The sequence below is a fragment of the Durotheca rogersii genome (assembly GCF_024521655.1).
Source record: "Durotheca rogersii strain YMJ 92031201 chromosome Unknown GGS23scaffold_11, whole genome shotgun sequence".
In the NCBI taxonomy this organism is placed as follows: domain Eukaryota; kingdom Fungi; phylum Ascomycota; class Sordariomycetes; order Xylariales; family Xylariaceae; genus Durotheca; species Durotheca rogersii.
This window is the reverse complement of record NW_026251242.1, coordinates 652,995-671,869: the sequence shown is the minus strand read 5'-3', so window position 1 is coordinate 671,869 and position 18,875 is coordinate 652,995. Positions and strand designations below refer to the sequence as shown.

Genomic DNA, 18,875 nt, shown 5'->3' with positions numbered 1-18,875 from the left:
GCTCGAACCGCAGGATCAGGGAGAGGGGGGAGAATGATTGGATGCAGGAGGAATAGGATAGAACATGGGACGGAGCATGGGATGGAGCATGGGATGAGATGGTCCACGGGAGGGAGCATGGGTTGGCCCTCCGATGGCACGCATCTAAGGACTTACTACACAGGTGTACGGCGGTTCCGCTGGGCGCGCGTCCAACCCGCAGCAGATCGCCGACCCCATAGTGCCGGCTCTAGATAGGTAGAGCGCAGCCAGCCCAGCTCAGCCATGGGCCATGGATCGGGTGCTATCGACGAAGCACATCGTCGACGACGGGGAAGGGGGGGCTGGCAGGGGGTAGGGGGCAGGGGGGCAGGGTGTGGGAGGGCGCTGAAGAAGAAGAGAGAGACAGGGGAATGCAAACGGAGGGGTGATGGGCGGAGGCAACGATAGGCGGAGCGACGAGAATAGTCGCCGTTGGACTTGTTTCGTCTTGGCTCATGGCACGTTCGAAACATCGGCCTGGGAGGAAACGGGGGACGGGCCCTTTCGTTTACACCTCTTCTTCTTTGTTTCGCCGTTTGGCCCCCCGCAATCGCCACTCGCCTAACAGGCCCTCGCTTATTACCCCTAATGCTTGATGCATCAGGTACCTGCGCCCCCAACGCAGGAACGCGATGCATACTATTACCTATGTGTGTAAACGTGGGTGTCTACCAAGAAGCACCCTGCGAGAAAGTCGACACAGCTCGTCCGGGCCGCATACAAACGCGCCCGGTTTCTCCCTCCCCCGCAGGGGCCAACCGTGGCCGCGACAGGCGAGGGTTTACGTCGGTAGTGGCATGTCGATCGCGTGTTGGGTCCCCGTCGCAGAAAAACGAGGCACCGCAGGCAACTCCCCGACGCGGCGACGGGGCAGTCAGAGATAGAGAGGGAGAGAGAGTCGGGGTTGCGGCACAGCACTTTTTTACTTGGCCGTGTAGTTTCACGATTCCACGGCTTCTAGAGGCAGGCGGTACCTAAGTATAGCCCATACAGGAGCAAGACTCCAGTGGCAGCATCTAAAGTGGTAATACTGGGTGGAAGCCATCGATACGGGTCGGAAGGAAGCGAGAGGGGATACCGGGTGGTGAATAATTGTCGGGTGTATTTTTGGCCCCCCCCGGATTGCCTCGGAAAGGGGGCACTGAGTTGGAAACTAGGAGGATGGGAACCAGAGGTAGGTAGGTACCGCGCAGCACTGCGTAGCACTGCGTAGGTACCGCCTAGGGAGGTAATTAGGCACCCGTCGCATAAGGAGCTAGGTACCATAGCGGGAGGGGGGGGTCTATCGACAGTATGTCTGTAATACTGACACGGTATGGAAGTAGTCTTCAAATGAGGTCATAATGACGAGCTCTTTCATTCGGTATAAGATACTTACAGCAAAGGTCATGGTACGGATTTTATCATAGTTTAATATAAGCATTACGTTGTAGTCATTCTAATAAGGTAGGTATTCGTTACCTTCTCGATATCCCATCGATTCGGACATGCATTCTAGCTTGACATTATATAGGACAGCCATTCTATCCTTAGAAAGAGCTACTAGATTAATATGGCGTTCGTATTGTACCTATGTCGTATCCTGAGTTTAATTCGCTTTAGTGTCGCGATGGAAATACTTTCAGCTGTAGTGATCCTTTCTAGGGAGGGTGATAGTGCGTGACATAGTGTCGACAGACCCCCATCCCCCCGTATGGTAGGTACGTCAAGTAGAGTGCCTACAGGCACCGTAGGTAACCTAGGTAGGTACCTCCAGTTGGGTTGCTTGCATGCTAGTACCGGTGCCAGGACTGCTGCAAGTACCTACCTGGCGCGGTACCGCAGTAGGTCGGGTACTTAATTGGCGGCCAGCGGGCGGGGGCGGACCAGTCACAGGGCGCGCTGGCCAATGCCACTTGCCTGATCCGGACAGACCCGACCATCCCGCCAGGCCTCCGGGGTTGGTGTAGCCTGGGCGCAGCGGTGCTAGCCCGTGTTGGTCTGTCCCCTCCGCTCCGCTTCTGCCTTGGAAGCCGTGGCATCTCGTTTCTGGGTCTTAGTAGTAGGCTGACATACTTAGTAGGTATTACATGCACACACCCGATCCTCCTCGCGCTCCTCGCGCCGAATATTGGCCACCGGAAGACGTAGGGAGCAGAAGAAAAAGAATGTGCTGAGACTGGCCACCGCCTCCACGTAGCGCTAAGCGGGCTGACAGGAATGCGAAGAAAACCAACTACACATGTGCGAGCGAGGCGCGAAAGCCTACAGTGCAGTATTGCGGATATCATTACGCAATAGCGTTCCTCCGGAAAAGCAAGGAAATAAAATTGGCAAATTGACAGCTGTCGTCTCTGGTGCGCGGTAATACTACGTGGTATGCAACCACCTACTGTGCTCGCGCCTATGTAGGTATGTCGGCAGGTATGCAAGGTCCGTAGGCGGGTAGCGCACCAGGAGAATTCTCTCCGTGACGTGACAGCGCTGAGGGGAGAATTTTCAGCCTCTCAGGCGTCAGCTAGCCTGGTTCTTCTGGCGCCGAGGGGGGGCTATTTCTAGCCAGTCACAGCCCGAAGGCAGGGGATCGGCTGAGGCCGACCCAACTCCAACCACACTTCTCTCCCTGTCTTGGTTCTCTCCTTCTGCTCCCGCCTCCCCCTTTTTCCGATACGGGGTACCTACTCGTAGAGGTAGGCATGTCTGCACCACTACCACCACTACCACCACCTCGCCCGCCCAACCTCAACCTCAGCAGGCACCCAATACAAGTACTTGTCTTAGGCACACTACCGAGCCCGTGGGAGGGTAGGGACCTCCTATAGGCAGTGTCCCCGGAGCCCCCGTGGCTTTTGGATGGCAATACGGCCTGCCCCTGAGCCATCCCCCGCTGGTGAGAATGCTGAAACTACACTAGCGTCAGGGGTTATCTAGCACATCGCGGCCACGACTGGCCCAGAACGGCGCCAAGCAACCTCTTTGGACACTTGCCTGTGCTTTTTTTCTTTCTTTCTTCCCCGGTCCCTGGCCCGCGCTCACGTGATGTGAGATCGTCGCGATAGTAACCTGTGCTTGCTATCGGCAGGCTTATCGGCCACATGGTAGCAGAGATGCGAGTCAAATAAGCTTAACCGTGACAACCCCATACCTCTTAGACGAGCTACCTAGCTACCTCTTGGTAGCCCGATCACCCGGCCCAGAACAGGTAGCATCGAAACATTCCCCCCTATGACCCCTCTTTCGCTACTATACATGTTTGGCCACTATGCCGCTGGCTTTATTTCGTACGGGGGCTACAAGGGATAGCATCAGCAAATATTCGAGGGTCTGGAGGAGAGTTGCCGTCACACACACACACACACACACACACCTACGTACAAGACGACGACTTAGCGTGCACCCATACATAATCCGTACGCTACATCCGTTCAATCCCTCCAGGCATGCAGGCAGATCAAGTGTGACCTGGCGTCGTACCCGGTCACATAGACCTGTCCGCTGCGTCCATACATGTCCTGCCGTATGTAGGTGCCTAATCGCTGTGCCTCAGCGTACCGCATCGGTGCATGACTTATTGGCCTGAATTATTACCGCTGCTTGTCAAATGTCAACCAATGCTACGGTACCTAAGCCCAAGACAGGGTGGCTAGTGAGTGGCTCACCCGCCAAGTGGAGACACGTGCAGAGCCGTGGCGTGCCTGTTTACTGTTTAGGAAGCTAGCTTATCCCATCGACAAAAATATCCCCAACAACCCCCGGCGCGCAACGTGGTGCTCACAATAAGCCGAACCTACTTGGCACCTCGAGTCGAAGCCTCTTTGCTGACTGCGGACGCTCGCTAGCCAGCCGGCGACGGTGGAAGGAATTAGGCACCCTGACGGCATTCTTCGACGGGAGCCGCGCCAACACGTAACCGACACAGAGGATGAGCAACCTGAGGACCGTCCATCTGCATCGTCATGCGCCGGCCCGGGAGGGTTAGACGGCTGGTCGTCTACGGCAATAAACATGGCACAGACTGGCACAGGCCGCGCCGAAGGAGCCGATCACGAAACCAAATCGCACGGTTTCATAATCTATATTATACACAGAACGGTCTAGAGATGGCCTGTTGCCGGCGGTGGCTTAGAGAACGCTCAAACGGCAGATGTCGAACTCGACCGGCTTTTGAGCCTCCTCCATTGTTCCACGTTTATTGCCCTGCGATTGGCCTGGAACGGCCGTGACGCTTCCGCAGCTCGGCGAGCCTCAGAGATTGGCGACGAGCCGACTCGGCTTTTTCACATTACCTACGTCGCATGTGGCGTTCTATTTTTGATCCTATTCCAACGTACCCCGGTTTACGTCTATGCGCTGATCCACCGATACGGTAGCATAAGGCAAGGCCCTTGCCCACCTGCCCGATGGGTTTACCAAGATCCATCGTATTATACCCGCTTCCCTTGCGAAGGAATTAGCGTCCCTGGGTCTGCGAGATTGCTTTCCGTATTTCCAGCAACGAAGACGCCCCCAACTCGTTGTTCCAGAATACCTTCTGGCGGTGGGGCTCAAACTCCCGGCAGCAATCGCTGGTATCACCTGGCGGGAACCGGAGCGGGGCCAAGGCCCTCTTAGGAAAGTCATACCTATACGGCGATGCATGTTGGCAACGTTGCACCTATTCCGATCAAGGTACCTAAGCTATCTGATAGTCTTATGTCAACAAAACACCACGAAGACGCCGCCGCCATGACACGTTGCCGGACAGAAGAGCTTAGAGCGCGCATTTTCTCTCCCCGGTCAGCCATCCCATCCCTTCCTCGTCGTGTTGGAGACGAAAGCAAAGTAGGCAAGAGACAACCTCTGAGGGGTCGAGATTCGCGGGCTCACGAGCAGCAACTGCCGTCTTTCCCGCCATCGTCCACCTCTCAGGAGCCAAAGTGGTCGCTTTCCTTGAAGCCGTAGTCTTCTCGCGTCCAAGACTTCATCTTCTGCGTCCGGAACTCCTCGAAATCCCACTCGCGATTTTCCAAGTTCTCGGGGTGCAGGAATACATACACCTCGCACTCGACCTCCTCACCCTCGACGTTGCCGCGCCCCTTGTCGTCGCCGACTTCCGAGAGGAGGCGGACCTTGACCGCCCGGCGGTCGTATTCGCTGCCTTCGAATGTGTCGAGGTGGTAGATGTTGGCACCCGTCAAGCCCGTCACATACACTCCTCGAACCTCGTGGCCGTCCTGTGGGATGATCCCCGGATAGTCCGCATATTGAACCCGGCTGCAGAGCCCGGCGTTAGCTACGTATCGCTGGTCGTGAATTGGGGTTCGGCCGCGCCGCTATAGGCGACGACAGACGGGCAGACAAGACGTTTTATTCGGGGCATCGGCTTACTGTCGACAGAAACCATGCAGTATTGCCGGCTTGAAATCGTGGAGGCTCTTCAGCAACGACACGTCCTGCGTCGAGTGTCTATAGCAGACGGTGAAGAACACCTCGGGGGCCATCTAACGATTTGTTGGCAAATTGCTCAACCCGCTTTCCTATGTTCTCCGGTAGGAAGGGGGGGGCCGGGTTTCAGGGGGGCAAGGTGGGAGCTTACCAGCGTACCTAACAACGATTAGCAACGTCACGGCGCTTGGCAACAGTCTATCCGTGCACACACACCATAGAAGAAAGCCGCTCGGGTGCGGTCCGGTACGGCTTCTTGAGGGGAAGCATTTTCTCGAGGCTCGGCCATCTTGCGCTTTCTTGGCTGATGTGTTCCCAGCGCCACGTGGATTATGGTTGAGTTGTGACTAGTAGGCGCGGTAGGGCGGGGGTCTGGTTCAGATCTGGTCGGCGGGGACTGGGAATTTCTGGAGCGACTAATTTATACCGGGCGCCCGAGAAACCTTGTTCCCTTCCGTTCCCTTCCGTTCCCTCTTTTTCTCCTTTCTTCGGACGAAGCTCTCGCCGAGACCCAGGGCAGCAGCGCTTCCTCGCCGCCCAGGTGAGACGCCCCGTATATTGACCTGGTATGTTCGATATGTTCTACCTGTCGTTTCTTTATAGTAGGGGATGCGGAGCGCAAACACGAGCCAGACACGCAGGTCCCAGGTTGCCTACAGGTGCCTCATATACCTACCCCACCTAAGTACCTACCTAGGTATGTACTTAGGTACCTGGTTCGGTGCCTAACCTAAGCTGCTTGCTTATGTACCTACTGCCTAGGAGGTAGGTACACTCGGCGTCTTGTGCTTCTTATCGGCAGGGTCTCCCCATTCCACCGTTATTAACACCTGATGTCAGTGCCTAAAGCACCTACCTACCTCCTGGCGCAGGTTAGGTTAGGTGATGTGTACTATGATGTGTCAAGTCGTCCATTGAGCCAGGCAGATTGTGCGATAAGATGGTACTATGTAGATTGCGATAAGAGAATACCGCCTACGTATGGGGAAAACGCAAGCGGGGATGCCCACGTCATACCGGCCGGGGCTTTGGGACCTTCACTAGATCCAATCAAATCAAATCGTGTAAAGTCGTCGGTACCGGAAAATCAATAACGCCTAGCCTTGTATATGTACAATTCGGCAAGCGCAGCGCCCACCTCCAAATGGACCCAAGAAGAGCTCAAGTTCTAGAGCTCCTTACATGCAGCCTTTCCTAGTTCTTCCCATCACACCTATCGTCTTCTCTTCTTCCCCTGTACAATCTTGCGCAGAATCTCTTGTCTAATACCCATTTCTATCCTGTCATCCTTGCTGAATAACGCATCATCTATTCTTCATGTGCCGCCTCTCTCATTGCCCTCTCCCACACGGCACGTAGACGTCCCGCCGTCGCGAGCTGAAGAGCGCGTCTGGCCTACGATTATCCCACTTTCGCTCTCGCTCCCGCCCTCAATCCGCCACGAGCCTTCTCGAACTTTTGTTTTGCTCCGGCCGCGACAACAACTCTATGAGCGACACGTGGTAAACTTGGGTGACACTGCGCGCATGCGGGGTCCGTAGCCATGTCGTTCCCGGCGCTTGACGATGCCGTCAAGAAATTGACCACCCCAGAGATTGGTACGCATCTCTTGGCACCTACCTGCTTCCACTGAGGAAAACTAAACTGACATCTCCCTTCTCGTAGAGGCCAAGTATAAGCTCGATGCCGCTTCCTCGTTGAGAGATAGCCTTGAACCCTACACGATTGGGACGAACTATGCTGTCTTCCTGAAGCGGCTGATGCCCGTATTCGTCGCCATCCTCAGGGGGCCGTGTATATTCCAGAGCACATCTCCTGAGCAGGTAAAGGCGACAGCGGCCCCTTTGTGACGACCACTGCTAACAATCCTGCGTAGAAACTCCGGAATTGCATCCTCGAGATTCTCTATCGGCTCCCCACTCACCAGACCCAAACGTCCCCGGAGCCGTTTGAACCGTATGCCGAAGAGATAGTCGATCTTTTGATGAGTCTCGTTCGGAACGATAACGAGGACAACGCTACGCTATGCGTCAAGATAATTTCGGACGTCATGCGGCACCAGCCCAAGGTGCTCCATGGCAAGGTCCAGCCGTTCCTGGATTTAATCCAGGAGCTTTTCGAACAGATGGAGAAGGTCGTGCGCGAGCAGCTCGATAGTATCGCTGTCCCGTTCAACGCGACCGGTCCACCGACCACACCTGGAAGCACCCAGACGAATTTTCAGTCGCCGCGGCCCGGCTCGCCCGTGGCCTCCGTCACAGACCTAGGCCAAGATCCCCAGCAACAGAGCCGGCCTTTACTAAAGGGGATGCAATCCTTCAAAGTTCTTTCCGAGTGTCCGATCATCGTGGTATCCGTTTTCCAGACCTATCGAAACATTATTCAGCAGAATGTCAAGGCCTTTGTTCCTCTCATCAAGTCTGTGCTGTGCCTGCAGGCCAAGGCTCAGGAACAGGCGCATGTCGAGGCCAAGGCAAAGGGAGCTGTGTTTTCCGGCGTGAGCCAAAGTATTAAGAACCGTGCGGCTTTTGGGGAATTTATTACCGCCCAGGTCAAGACGATGAGCTTCCTGGCGTACTTGCTTCGGCAGTACTCTAGCCAGCTCGCCGACTTCTTGCCTACGCTACCAGACATCGTCGTGCGGCTCCTTCGAGATTGTCCTAGGGAGAAGTCTGCCGCCCGGAAGGAGTTGCTAGTTGCGATCCGCCACATCATTAACTTCAACTTTCGCAAGATCTTCCTCAGCAAGATTGACGAGCTTCTCGAAGAGAAGACGCTCATCGGCGATGGGCTGACGGTCTACGACACTTTGCGACCGCTGGCCTATAGTATGCTAGCCGACCTGATACACCACGTTCGCGACTCTCTATCCCCGGAGCAGATACGGAAGACGGTCGAGGTCTACACCAAGAATTTGCAAGACAACTTTCCCGGCACGAGTTTCCAGACGATGAGTGCGAAGCTGTTATTGAACATGGCCGAATGTATCGCGAAGATGCCTAATAAGGTCGATGCCCGACATTACCTGCTGATGATCCTCAATGCCATCGGCGATAAATTTGCGGCGATGAATCGACAATACCCGAACGCCGTGAAGCTTTCGAAGCTCTATGCGCTCCAGAGTGCAGAGCAGATTCCCGAAACGTATCTTGCGGACAAGGAGCATCATCCTCAGTGGGATGAGACGGATATCTTCACGGCGATGCCCATCAAGACATCGAACCCCCGTGACCGCGGCACCGATCCCGTCGCGGATAACAAGTTCCTGTTCAAGAATCTCATGAACGGCCTTAAAAACACCTTCTACCAGCTGAGAACTTGCAATGCCGCGCTTCAGATAGACCCTAAGAATGCGCCACAGCATTGGCAAGAGGTCTCGTACGGGTTTTCCGCCGAGGAGGTGAAGGTGATTATAAAGCTGTTCCGAGAAGGTGCTTACGTCTTTCGCTACTATGAGATCGAAAAACCTGCTGCCGAGTCTCAGTATGCCTCGCCTGTGGAACACATGGCGAATTTCTACATGGTGTCGAGTAGCAAGGAGGAAAAGGATCTCCTCGAAACCTTCGCTACTGTCTTTCACTGCATAGACCCGGCCACATTCCATGAAGTATTTCAACAGGAGATTCCTCGCCTCTACGAGATGATATTCGAACACACGGCCCTCCTGCACATCCCCCAATTCTTCTTAGCGAGCGAGGCCACCTCCCCAAGCTTCTGCGGTATGCTTCTGAAATTTCTGATGGAGCGAATTGACGATGTGGGCTCGGCCGACGTGAAACGGTCGTCGATCCTGCTGCGGCTGTTCAAATTGGCATTCATGGCGGTTACCTTATTCGCGAATCAAAACGAGCAAGTTTTGCTCCCGCACGTCGTAGACATTGTCACCAAGTCGATCGATCTCTCCACCAAGGCCGAGGAGCCCATGAACTACTTCCTCCTGCTGCGATCGTTATTCAGGAGCATCGGCGGCGGGAAGTTCGAGCACCTATACAAGCAGATATTACCTCTCTTAGAGATGTTGCTCGACGTTCTAAACACCTTACTCATGGCCGCACGCAAGCCGGCAGAGCGGGATTTATATGTGGAACTGTGCCTCACGGTGCCGGCACGTCTAAGCAATCTGCTACCCCATTTGAGCTTCCTCATGCGACCCCTGGTCGTGGCACTCAGAGCCGGTACCGATCTTGTCGGACAAGGACTGAGGACGTTGGAACTGTGCGTGGATAATCTCACCGCCGACTACTTGGACCCTATCATGGCCCCAGTAATAGAGGATCTGATGAACGCGCTGTTCGAGCACTTGAAACCGCATCCCTACAGTCACTTCCACGCCCACACTACCATGCGCATATTGGGGAAGCTGGGTGGCAGAAATCGCAAGTCGATGACAGAGCCTATACCTGTAGACTACCAAAAATATGCCGATGACCCTTCGAGCTTCGACCTACGCCTCATAGGGTCCAAGAGGGACCGCGCATTCCCGGCCGAACTTGGCATCGACTTCGCCATCCGGAAGTTGACCGAAGTTCCGAAGCCGTCAAAGGCGAATACGGCGAGGCAATTCGACGGCTATTACAAGAAGCAAGCGCTACAGCTCATCAAATCTCAGCTGAAACTGCGGGTCGGCATCGATCATTTACCGGAAGACCTCCCTCGACTGGTCCGCCTTCAAGCACAGGATTTCCTTGCCCGAAAACCAGCGGCGGACTTTGCGAATTTCTTCGTGTCGGACCGCGACCGGTCTGTTGCCAAGAAAAACGAGCAGGACGATGTCATGAAACGCCTCATCAAAGCCGTCATGTTCGCTGAGTCAATCCCTGAATTCCGAGAGGAAGTTGACGTGTTCCTTATGAACCTGTGCCGACACTTCACGATCATCGAGGTTGGGCGTGGCCTGGTAGATATCAAGAAGGAAAGCAGCGCCTTCCATGTGCAATCGTGGGAGGGTCCCATGTATATCGATACCCGGGTTTTGGCAGATGCTATCGTTGAATCACTCGCGTCCGATCTACCCGACGTACGGGACGCCGCCTTTCGAGCAATCCGAGCCGTCTATGACTCCACGGCCACTATATTTGGATCCGAAAGCTATGTCGGCCGGTTAGGATTCTTCAACCATCTTAGCAAGACGTTCTGCCACGCTTGCCACGAAGAAGAATGGTACACGAAAACTGGCGGCAGTCTCGGCATCAGATATCTCCTTGTCGAGATCGACCTCGGCGATGTTTGGATCGCATCGAAACAATTAGATTTCATGCGTTCCCTGATGTACGTAATTAAGGACATGCCTCAGGACCTACCCGAGAAAACGAGATGTTCGGCCCAGACCACGCTTGAGTCCCTCCTTAGACGGATCACCGCCAATGTGAGAAAGGAAGATGTGTTGCCCACCCCCCCACAACCTGGCCAACTTCACGCCAAGCCCTCGCGCCTCGCGCAGATCTTCGGCTTCTTCAATGACGAGCTCTCTCACATGAACAAACACGTTCGGGAGACAGCGAGGCGGTCGCTCGAAATAATCGCCACCGCAACCAAGACTGAGATTGGGGAACTTCTCCAGCCGCACAAGGACCGCTTGCTGCAGACCATCTATGCCAAGCCCCTTCGAGCACTCCCCTTCTCGACACAGATAGGCTACATCGATGCTATCGGCTACTATATGAGCTTGAAGCCCGACTTTGTCACCTTTGACGATAACCTGAATCGGTTGCTGCTGGAGTCGCTAGCCTTGGCTGACGCGACGGACGAATCGCTAGCCGGGAAACATGCGGAATTTCGAACGCACGAATCTATCGTCAACCTACGAGTTGCTTGCATAAAGATCTTGAGCAAGGCGATGAGCTTCGAAGATTTCCAGAAGGGCCAGAACAACCCAGCGCGGACAAGGATTGTGTCTGTGTTTTTCAAGTGCCTATACTCCGAATCCAAGCCTACCATCGAAGCGGCCAATGAGTCTCTGAAGGCAGTTCTCTCCCAGACTAACAAGTTGCCCAAGGATCTGCTGCAGCAAGGACTTAGGCCCGTCTTAGCTAACCTCCAAGACCCTAAACGCTTGAGCACGCATGGACTAGATAACCTGGCTCGTCTTCTACGGCTTCTCACCACCTATTTCAAAGTAGAGATTGGTGCAAGACTGTTAGAACACATCAAGGTGCTTGCTGATCCGACCTTCCTCCAGCAGGTGTCTTTCACCTTCTTCGAGCAGAACAATCAAATGAAGGTGATTGCGTCGGTTCTTAACATATTTCATTTGCTTCCTCCGCTCGCGGAGCAGTTCAAGGAGCGACTCATCGATATCTGCTTGGAACTTGAGGAGAAGCTACGGCGCACTCATCACAGTCCGTTCCGGGCACCCATATACAAATACTTGAACAGATACCCTACCGAGGTTTGGAACTTCTTGCTCGGCAAACTAGAAGACTTAAAATACGGTCGGTTCTTAGCTCAAGTCCTCCTACATCCGGACAACAAGCCCCTGAGAGATCATGCCGCCGCCAACGTCGATGGGTTAATCTCCTTGTGCACTCAAGTCGCCAGCGTCCCAAAGGAGACAAGGTTCGTGGCAGTTGTCAACACCATCAATGTCCTGGACTCCTTAAGCCAACATGCCAGCACCCAAGGGTGGATGGAACGCAAGGACACGATCTCGTGGCTGCGACAAGTCGGGAGGGAGCTCGAGCGTAGCCTGCGGACCAACAGTCTGCCCGCTCATCTTCGACTCCCCGCCGATCAGGCGGCTGAGCAGCTAATGGGCATCTTCACTAAGGCGCTATCCCTACATCCCAGAGAATTGGATGGACTCTTCGGTCTCGTGGATGCTGTTACCTCGGAAGAGTTGCGCCCCACACCGGCTCTGTTCAACTTCCTTTATACCCACGTCATCTGCAGCGACTCTATTGACTACTGGAAGTCGATCGTGCTCCGCTGCCTCAACATATACGCAGGGAAGAGTTCCAGCCAGAAGACCAAGTGCTTCCTGCTTCGAAACATAGTTAACCCGATTGTTGCCATGGATGTCATGCGGCACTGGAATCAACCGAGGGCCCAAAGACTGATGGACCGAGCGGTCATCGAGTCTATCAACGTAAAGATATGGAAGGTCAACCTCGGAGACCCCCAAGAGGATCTGGCACAGCCAGGCATTGACCACACGAGGATGGAGGTTCTCCAGCTCTCTGCAATGCTGGTCAAGTATCACCATTCCATACTGCAAGATGCAAGGAAGGATATCATCAAGTTCGGCTGGACCTACATCCGACTAGACGATGTGATCAACAAACACGCCGCGTATGTTGTGATCGGCTATTTTATTGCGCACTATGAAACTCCTCCCAAGATAGTTACGCAGGTATACTACTCGCTGCTACGGACGAACCAGAATGAAGGGCGAGCTCTGGTCACGCAAGCCCTCGAACTGATGGCCCCCGTTCTACCCAAGCGGTGCAACGCAGTACCTGGAGATCGGAGCGCAGTCTGGGCCATGGCCCCGCGCCGCATCTTGGCCGAAGAGGGGCAGAACGTTCAGCAGATGACGAGCATCTTCCACTTCTTGGTCAGGCATCCGGACTTATTCTACGAATCTAGGGACAAGTTCGCATTGTTAATCATTACGTCGCTCCGAAAGGCGTCTCCTTTCGTGTCGTCCTCCACCGAAAGCAAGAGATTGGCACTGAATATGATGTGGCTAATCTGGAGGTGGGAGGAGAGGAGAGTCGATGGCAAGACGAGTGACTCCCGAAGAGCTATGTCGGAATCGCCAAATTCTCGGAAGCGAAAGCTGGACAGTGACCCGCTTACCTCGTCGCCTCCGGCAACTCGACAAATCGCCCAACTTGATAGAGCGGAATTCCAAATCCCAGCCGTTTACCGGCACAAGATGGTCAAGTATTTAATCGAGTTTATCGCCCAGCTTAACGAGAGGTATCCGCTACCTTCGGCCAAACCGAGAGATGCCGCGTCGACGTCGGGGCCAGCTCTACCCTCGCAATCCACCGAGTTAATCAAGAAGGCCATGTCACTACTTTACAACCTGCTACAGCCACGATACTGGGGCGACCTCGACGTTGACCTGTTCCCAAGTATCACCGAGGTTGTCTTGGCTAACGAGAAGACCACCAAAACCCTTGCTGCCGACCCATCAGATAAGGAAAACTATGACGAGAAATTCATCACCAACATAATCAATACCCTGCAGGTGGTGCGGATCATCCTAAATTTCAAGCCCGACGAATGGATCTTGAAGAATATGGCCCCCATCCAGAAAGTCATCGAGAAATGTCTCAAGTCCGAAAATCCGGAACTGCAAGATTGCCTCCATCAAATTGACAAGAAGTACGACGATGGGCGCGACGTCAAGGCAATAGTCCAACGGATCCTTGCTGCCGTACCGGAAGATGTGCCGATGGAGGACGCGGACGCTGAGGGCGAGCCCGAGGCCCCTGTCTCCGAGATCGTCACTTTCCTATCCACCGTCGCGACGGAGGCCCTTGCAGCCTCGTATCACGTATCCGGGGTCAATATATTTTGGTCCCTAGGCCAGCGGAAGCCCTCCGTTATCGATAATCATATCCCGTCCTTGATGAAGGCACTGCAGTCGAAATTGGCCAAGGAGCATGTCCAGCACTACACGAGCCTAGCCACACATCAGCAGACGGGTGTCGGTGTGGCTCGACCTCAAGACCCGAACGCACAGAACGGGGAGATGTCGCCGTATGATCTCAACATTCAGACAGACTTGATGATCAAAGCCATCGAGGTGACAGCAATGCGCATGGAAAACCTTGGCGACCATCGTAGACCATTCTTGAGCGTCTTGGCTACTCTAGTCGAGAAGTCACAACATATTCCCCTCTGCGAGAAAATTCTGGATATGGTAGAAGGCTGGGTCTTTCGATCTGAAGGGACATGGCCGACGCTTAAGGAGAAAACAGCCGTGTTACATAAAATGCTTTCTTTCGAGCACCGGAATGACCCGACAATGCTAGGTAAATTCCTCGAGCTGGTGATCCGTATCTACGAAGACCCGAAGATCACTCGAACCGAGCTTACCGTCCGCATGGAGCACGCCTTTCTGATCGGGACCCGGGCACAGGATGTCGAGATGCGCAATAGGTTCCTTGCTATATTCGACAAGAGCTTGTCGAAGACGGCCACGGCGCGCCTGTCGTATGTTATCTGTTCTCAGAACTGGGATACTCTCGCCGAATCCTTCTGGCTAGCTCAGGCGACTCAGCTCCTCCTCGGTGCTGTGGAGATGAACACCAGCATCCAGTTGCACCAGGACGACTTCCGGACACTTCCTGCATCTACGGTTTTTGGCACATACTCGAGGGATACGAGAGAGCCTTCCACGATGATTGACGATAAGTACGAGACGTTCATGTCCAGCCACCGGCGTTTCGTTGCCGAATTGGGAGACGTCAAGGTCCGAGATGTCGTGGAGCCGCTCACCCAACTCCAGCATGTTGACAGTAACCTTTCTCACAGCCTCTGGATCGCTCTATTCCCCATGTTCTGGGCTGCTACTGCCAAGGAGGAAAAGAGTGACCTCGAAAAGGGCCTCGTCGTGCTCCTTTCTAAAGACTTTCACTCACGCCAGATTGATAAGCGGCCCAATGTAGTGCAGACATTATTAGCAGGCGCCGCCAAGGCGTGGCCCGAGTGCAAGATCCCTCCACACATTCTCAAGTTCGGGGCCAGGACTTATGACGCCTGGTATACTGCTTTGGTCCAGCTCGAGAATGCCGCCATCAAGCCCGATATCGACTCGGCCAATGTCCGCGAGAGCAACCTGGATGCGCTGGTTGAGCTATATGCGAGCCTGAAGGAAGACGATCTCTTCTATGGAACGTGGCGCCGGCGGTGTCAGTTCGTGGAAACAAATGCGGCTCTGTCGTACGAACAGAATGGCATGTGGGACAAGGCGCAGAAGATGTATGAGGCTGCCCAAATCAAGGCTCGAACCGGCGTCATCCCGTTTTCCCAGGGCGAGTACATGCTTTGGGAAGATCACTGGGTTCTTTGCGGACAGAAACTACAGCAATGGGAGATTTTGCAAGATTTTGCAAAGCACGAAAACCTACAGGATCTTCTACTCGAATGCGCATGGCGAAGTATCGAGATGTGGCAAACGGAAGAACAGCGAGACGGCCTAGACATGCTTATCAAGGGTGTTATGGACGCCCCGACAGCTCGTCGGGCATTCTTCCAGAGCTTCATGTCCCTCTTGAAATTCCACAGCAAACAAGAGACCGTCCAGGACTTCTCTCGCGTCTGCGACGAAGCCATACAGCTATCCATCAGGAAGTGGCACCAGTTACCACAACGCCTAACCGCTGCCCACGTCCCCCTCCTCCACAACTTCCAACAACTCGTCGAACTCCACGATGCTAGCGTCATCTGCCAAAGTCTGGCCAATACCAATTCGGGAAATCTGGACGCGAAATCTGGAGAGCTCAAGCTGCTTCTCGCATCATGGCGGGACCGTCTGCCGAACATATGGGACGATATTACTGACTGGCAGGATCTAGTCACCTGGAGGCAGCACATATTCGGCCTGATCAACAATACCTACCTCCAGCTCCTGCCGCAGCAGGGACAGGGCGCCAACGGTGCTTCGTTTGCCTATCGAGGGTATCACGAGACGGCATGGATAATTAACCGCTTCGCCCACGTTGCTCGGAAGCATAACTTACCCGACGTGTGCATCAATCAGCTGAGCCGCATCTACACCCTCCCCAATATCGAGATACAGGAGGCGTTTTTGAAGCTGAGGGAGCAAGCCCGGTCTCACTATGAGAACCCCGACGAGCTCACAAGCGGGCTGGATGTCATCAACAACACTAACCTCAATTACTTTAACAACCAGCAGAAGGCAGAGTTCTTTACTCTCAAGGGCATGTTCTTGGAGAGACTCAAGCAGAAGGAGGATGCGGACGCCGCTTACGGTACCGCCCTCTACTATGACATCGGGAAGGCCAAGGCATGGGCCGAATGGGGGTACTTCAACGACCGCAAATTTAAAGAGGACCCTTCGGATCTGAACTCTGCCAGACAAGCGTTAACTTCGTATCTGCAAGCCATCGGCAGTTACAAGAGTGGGAAGGCTCGGAAGCTCATCGCACGTATCCTCTGGCTCCTTAGTTTGGATGACACGAATGGAACGATCGCAGCTGGTTTCGACGATTACAAAGGAGAAACTCCCGTCTGGTACTGGATCACCTTCATACCGCAGCTATTGACCGGCATGGCTCATAAAGAGGCCCCGAAGGTTCACGCGATCCTCCTCAAGATAGCAAAGGCACATCCTCAATCTTTGTATTTCCAACTGAGGACAAACCGCGAAGATATGCTTGCGATCAAGAAGAACCAGGAAGCCAAGGAGAAGGCGCGACAACGAGCACAATCGGCAGCCTCAAACAACAAGCCGAACAGCTCGCCGTCGCAAAACAAGCAAGAAGGTGCACAGGCAAAGCCGGAACTATCTTCGAGGCCGCAGACCTCGAACGGAGAGAGCAGTAGTCAGGCCAAGGCAGAATCCTCAGAGACGAACGGGGTCCCTAGCGTCCCACAGGCCGGCAGCGGCGCCGCAGCGGCGCCTAGCGGAGAACAAGCAGTCGGCAAAGAAGCTAGCTCATCGGCTGCCGGACAGAAGCGACCGCCCTGGGAGCTCACCGAAGAGATCATGTCTGTTCTCAAGACAGCCTTCCCCCTCCTCGCGTTCTCCATGGAGACGATGGTGGACCAGATCCAAAAGTCGTTCAAATGCCCACCGGACGAGGATGCATATCGGTTGATTGTCGCGCTGCTCAACGACGGTCTAGCCTACGTGAGTCGAATGCCAGCCTCGTATGCCAAGGACGTAAAGCTGCCCTCGGCGACGGAGACCAATATCACTCGGTTCGCCGAGACTATCCTCCCAGCCCACATCAAAAAAGCGTTCGAGGCAGATTTCGTGCAGGTGAAGCCGACAATGTACGAATATATCCACAAACTACGGAAGTGGCGCGACAAGTTTGAGGAAAAGCTTGACCGCAGATGCCCGCGGGCTAATCTGGAGTCGTATTCGCGTCACTTGAGCGAGTTCCGGTACATGAAGTTTGACGATGTTGAGGTGCCCGGTCAGTACCTGCAGCACAAGGATAAGAACCAGGACTTCATCCGGATAGATCGTTTCCTCCCCAACGTAGACCTCATCAGGGGTATCGGTGCTTCCCACCGGCGCCTCAAAATCCGGGGCCACGACGGCAGCGTCCACTCCTTCGCCATCCAGCATCCCGCGGCGCGCCATTGCCGACGAGAAGAAAGAATCCTGCAGCTCTTCCGACACCTGAACCAGACCCTGGCTAAGAAAAAGGAGAGTCGACGTCGCGACCTGCAGTTCACCGTGCCTCTGATCGTGCCCCTTGCGCCGCACATAAGAATCGTCCAAGAAGATACGTCATACATCACGCTGCAGGGCATATACGAGGATCACTGTCGACGGAACGGAATGGCCAAGGACGAACCCGTCATACTTACGATGGAAAAGCTGAGAGGGCTCGTTGAGCCGAAAGGAACTGTAAGTGCTATATTGGTCTCCGAGCGGATCACCGGTGACAAATTGCTAACAGCACGATTTAGAAGCAACCCGAACAGGCGGCCGCAGCTCGTCTCGAAGTGTTCGCAGCCATCCAGGAGAAATGGGTGCCTCATACTGTGGTGTTGCAATACTTCCAGAACATCTTCCCCGAATACTCGGAGTTCTGGTTATTCCGACGTCGGTTCTCTTACCAGCTCTCGGCGCTCACATTCATGACATACATCCTCTACATGACCGGCAGATATCCTCACAAGATCAACATCGCGCGCGGCTCCGGCAAGATCTGGGGGTCCGAAGTCATGTCCTTTATGGCACCGGGAAAACCCTTCTTCCACAACCCGGATCCGGTGCCGTTCCGCCTCACGCCCAACCTGCAGACTCTGATGGGCCCGCTGGCGACCGAGGGCATATTCAGCTGCTCGATCATGGCGATCGCGCGATGCCTGACGGAACCGGAATTCGAGCTGGAGCACGCGCTGACGCTCTTCGTGCGAGACGAGGTGATATTCTGGTTCACCAGCAGTCATCGCACCGTCCATCTCAACGAGAGCCAGCTCCGCGAGACGGTCCAGACCAACTGCGACATGATCGTTAAACGTGCCGTCAGCCTGGCCCAGAGTCCGGTTGGTAACCTACCGGCGAACCAGACCGTCATCGACCTCATCGCGAGAGCCGTCAACCCCATGAATCTCGCGCAGTGCGACGCGCTCTGGATGCCGTATCTCTAGCGGACCTTGTCGGTTTGACGGGGGAATCTCTGCGGATTCTACCCCTCCCCTCCCCCCCTCTTTTTTATTTTTATTTTTTCCTTTCTCTCTCTATCGTCGTGAGGCTCTAGTCCCAGAATGGCGAGGCGTTTTGTTGTAAGGCG

At 54.5% G+C, this 18,875-nt stretch overlaps 2 protein-coding genes across 2 annotated transcripts; one reads left to right on the top strand and one right to left on the bottom strand.

Annotated features, from left to right (window-relative positions):
* Positions 1-4,771: 4,771 nt before the first annotated feature.
* GGS23DRAFT_72003 (AIG2-like family-domain-containing protein) lies at positions 4,772-5,985 on the bottom strand. The gene is made up of 4 exons (XM_051521216.1): positions 5,641-5,985; positions 5,576-5,583; positions 5,368-5,480; positions 4,772-5,253 (listed from the first exon to the last, which is right to left on the bottom strand). The coding sequence occupies exons 1-4, from the start codon at positions 5,711-5,713 to the stop codon at positions 4,905-4,907; spliced, it is 543 nt and encodes a 180-aa protein (XP_051371565.1). The 5' UTR covers positions 5,714-5,985; the 3' UTR covers positions 4,772-4,904.
* A 1,106-nt stretch (positions 5,986-7,091) lies between these two features.
* Positions 7,092-18,181, top strand: GGS23DRAFT_569784 (uncharacterized protein; the record flags this gene model as incomplete). Its single annotated transcript, XM_051516472.1, has 3 exons — positions 7,092-7,247; positions 7,301-17,983; positions 18,046-18,181. Coding segments are annotated over 3 exons (10,975 nt in total), but the record flags the coding sequence as incomplete, so codon positions are not given.
* Positions 18,182-18,875: the final 694 nt, after the last annotated feature.

Coding starts and splice junctions, on each gene's coding strand:
- GGS23DRAFT_72003 (XM_051521216.1), bottom strand. CDS start 5,713: ATGGCCGAGCCTCGAGAAAATGCTTCCCCTCAAGAAGCCGTACCGGAC. Junction 5,254..5,367: donor CTGCATGGTTTCTGTCGACA/GTAAGCCGATGC, acceptor CGGGCTCTGCAG/CCGGGTTCAATATGCGGACT.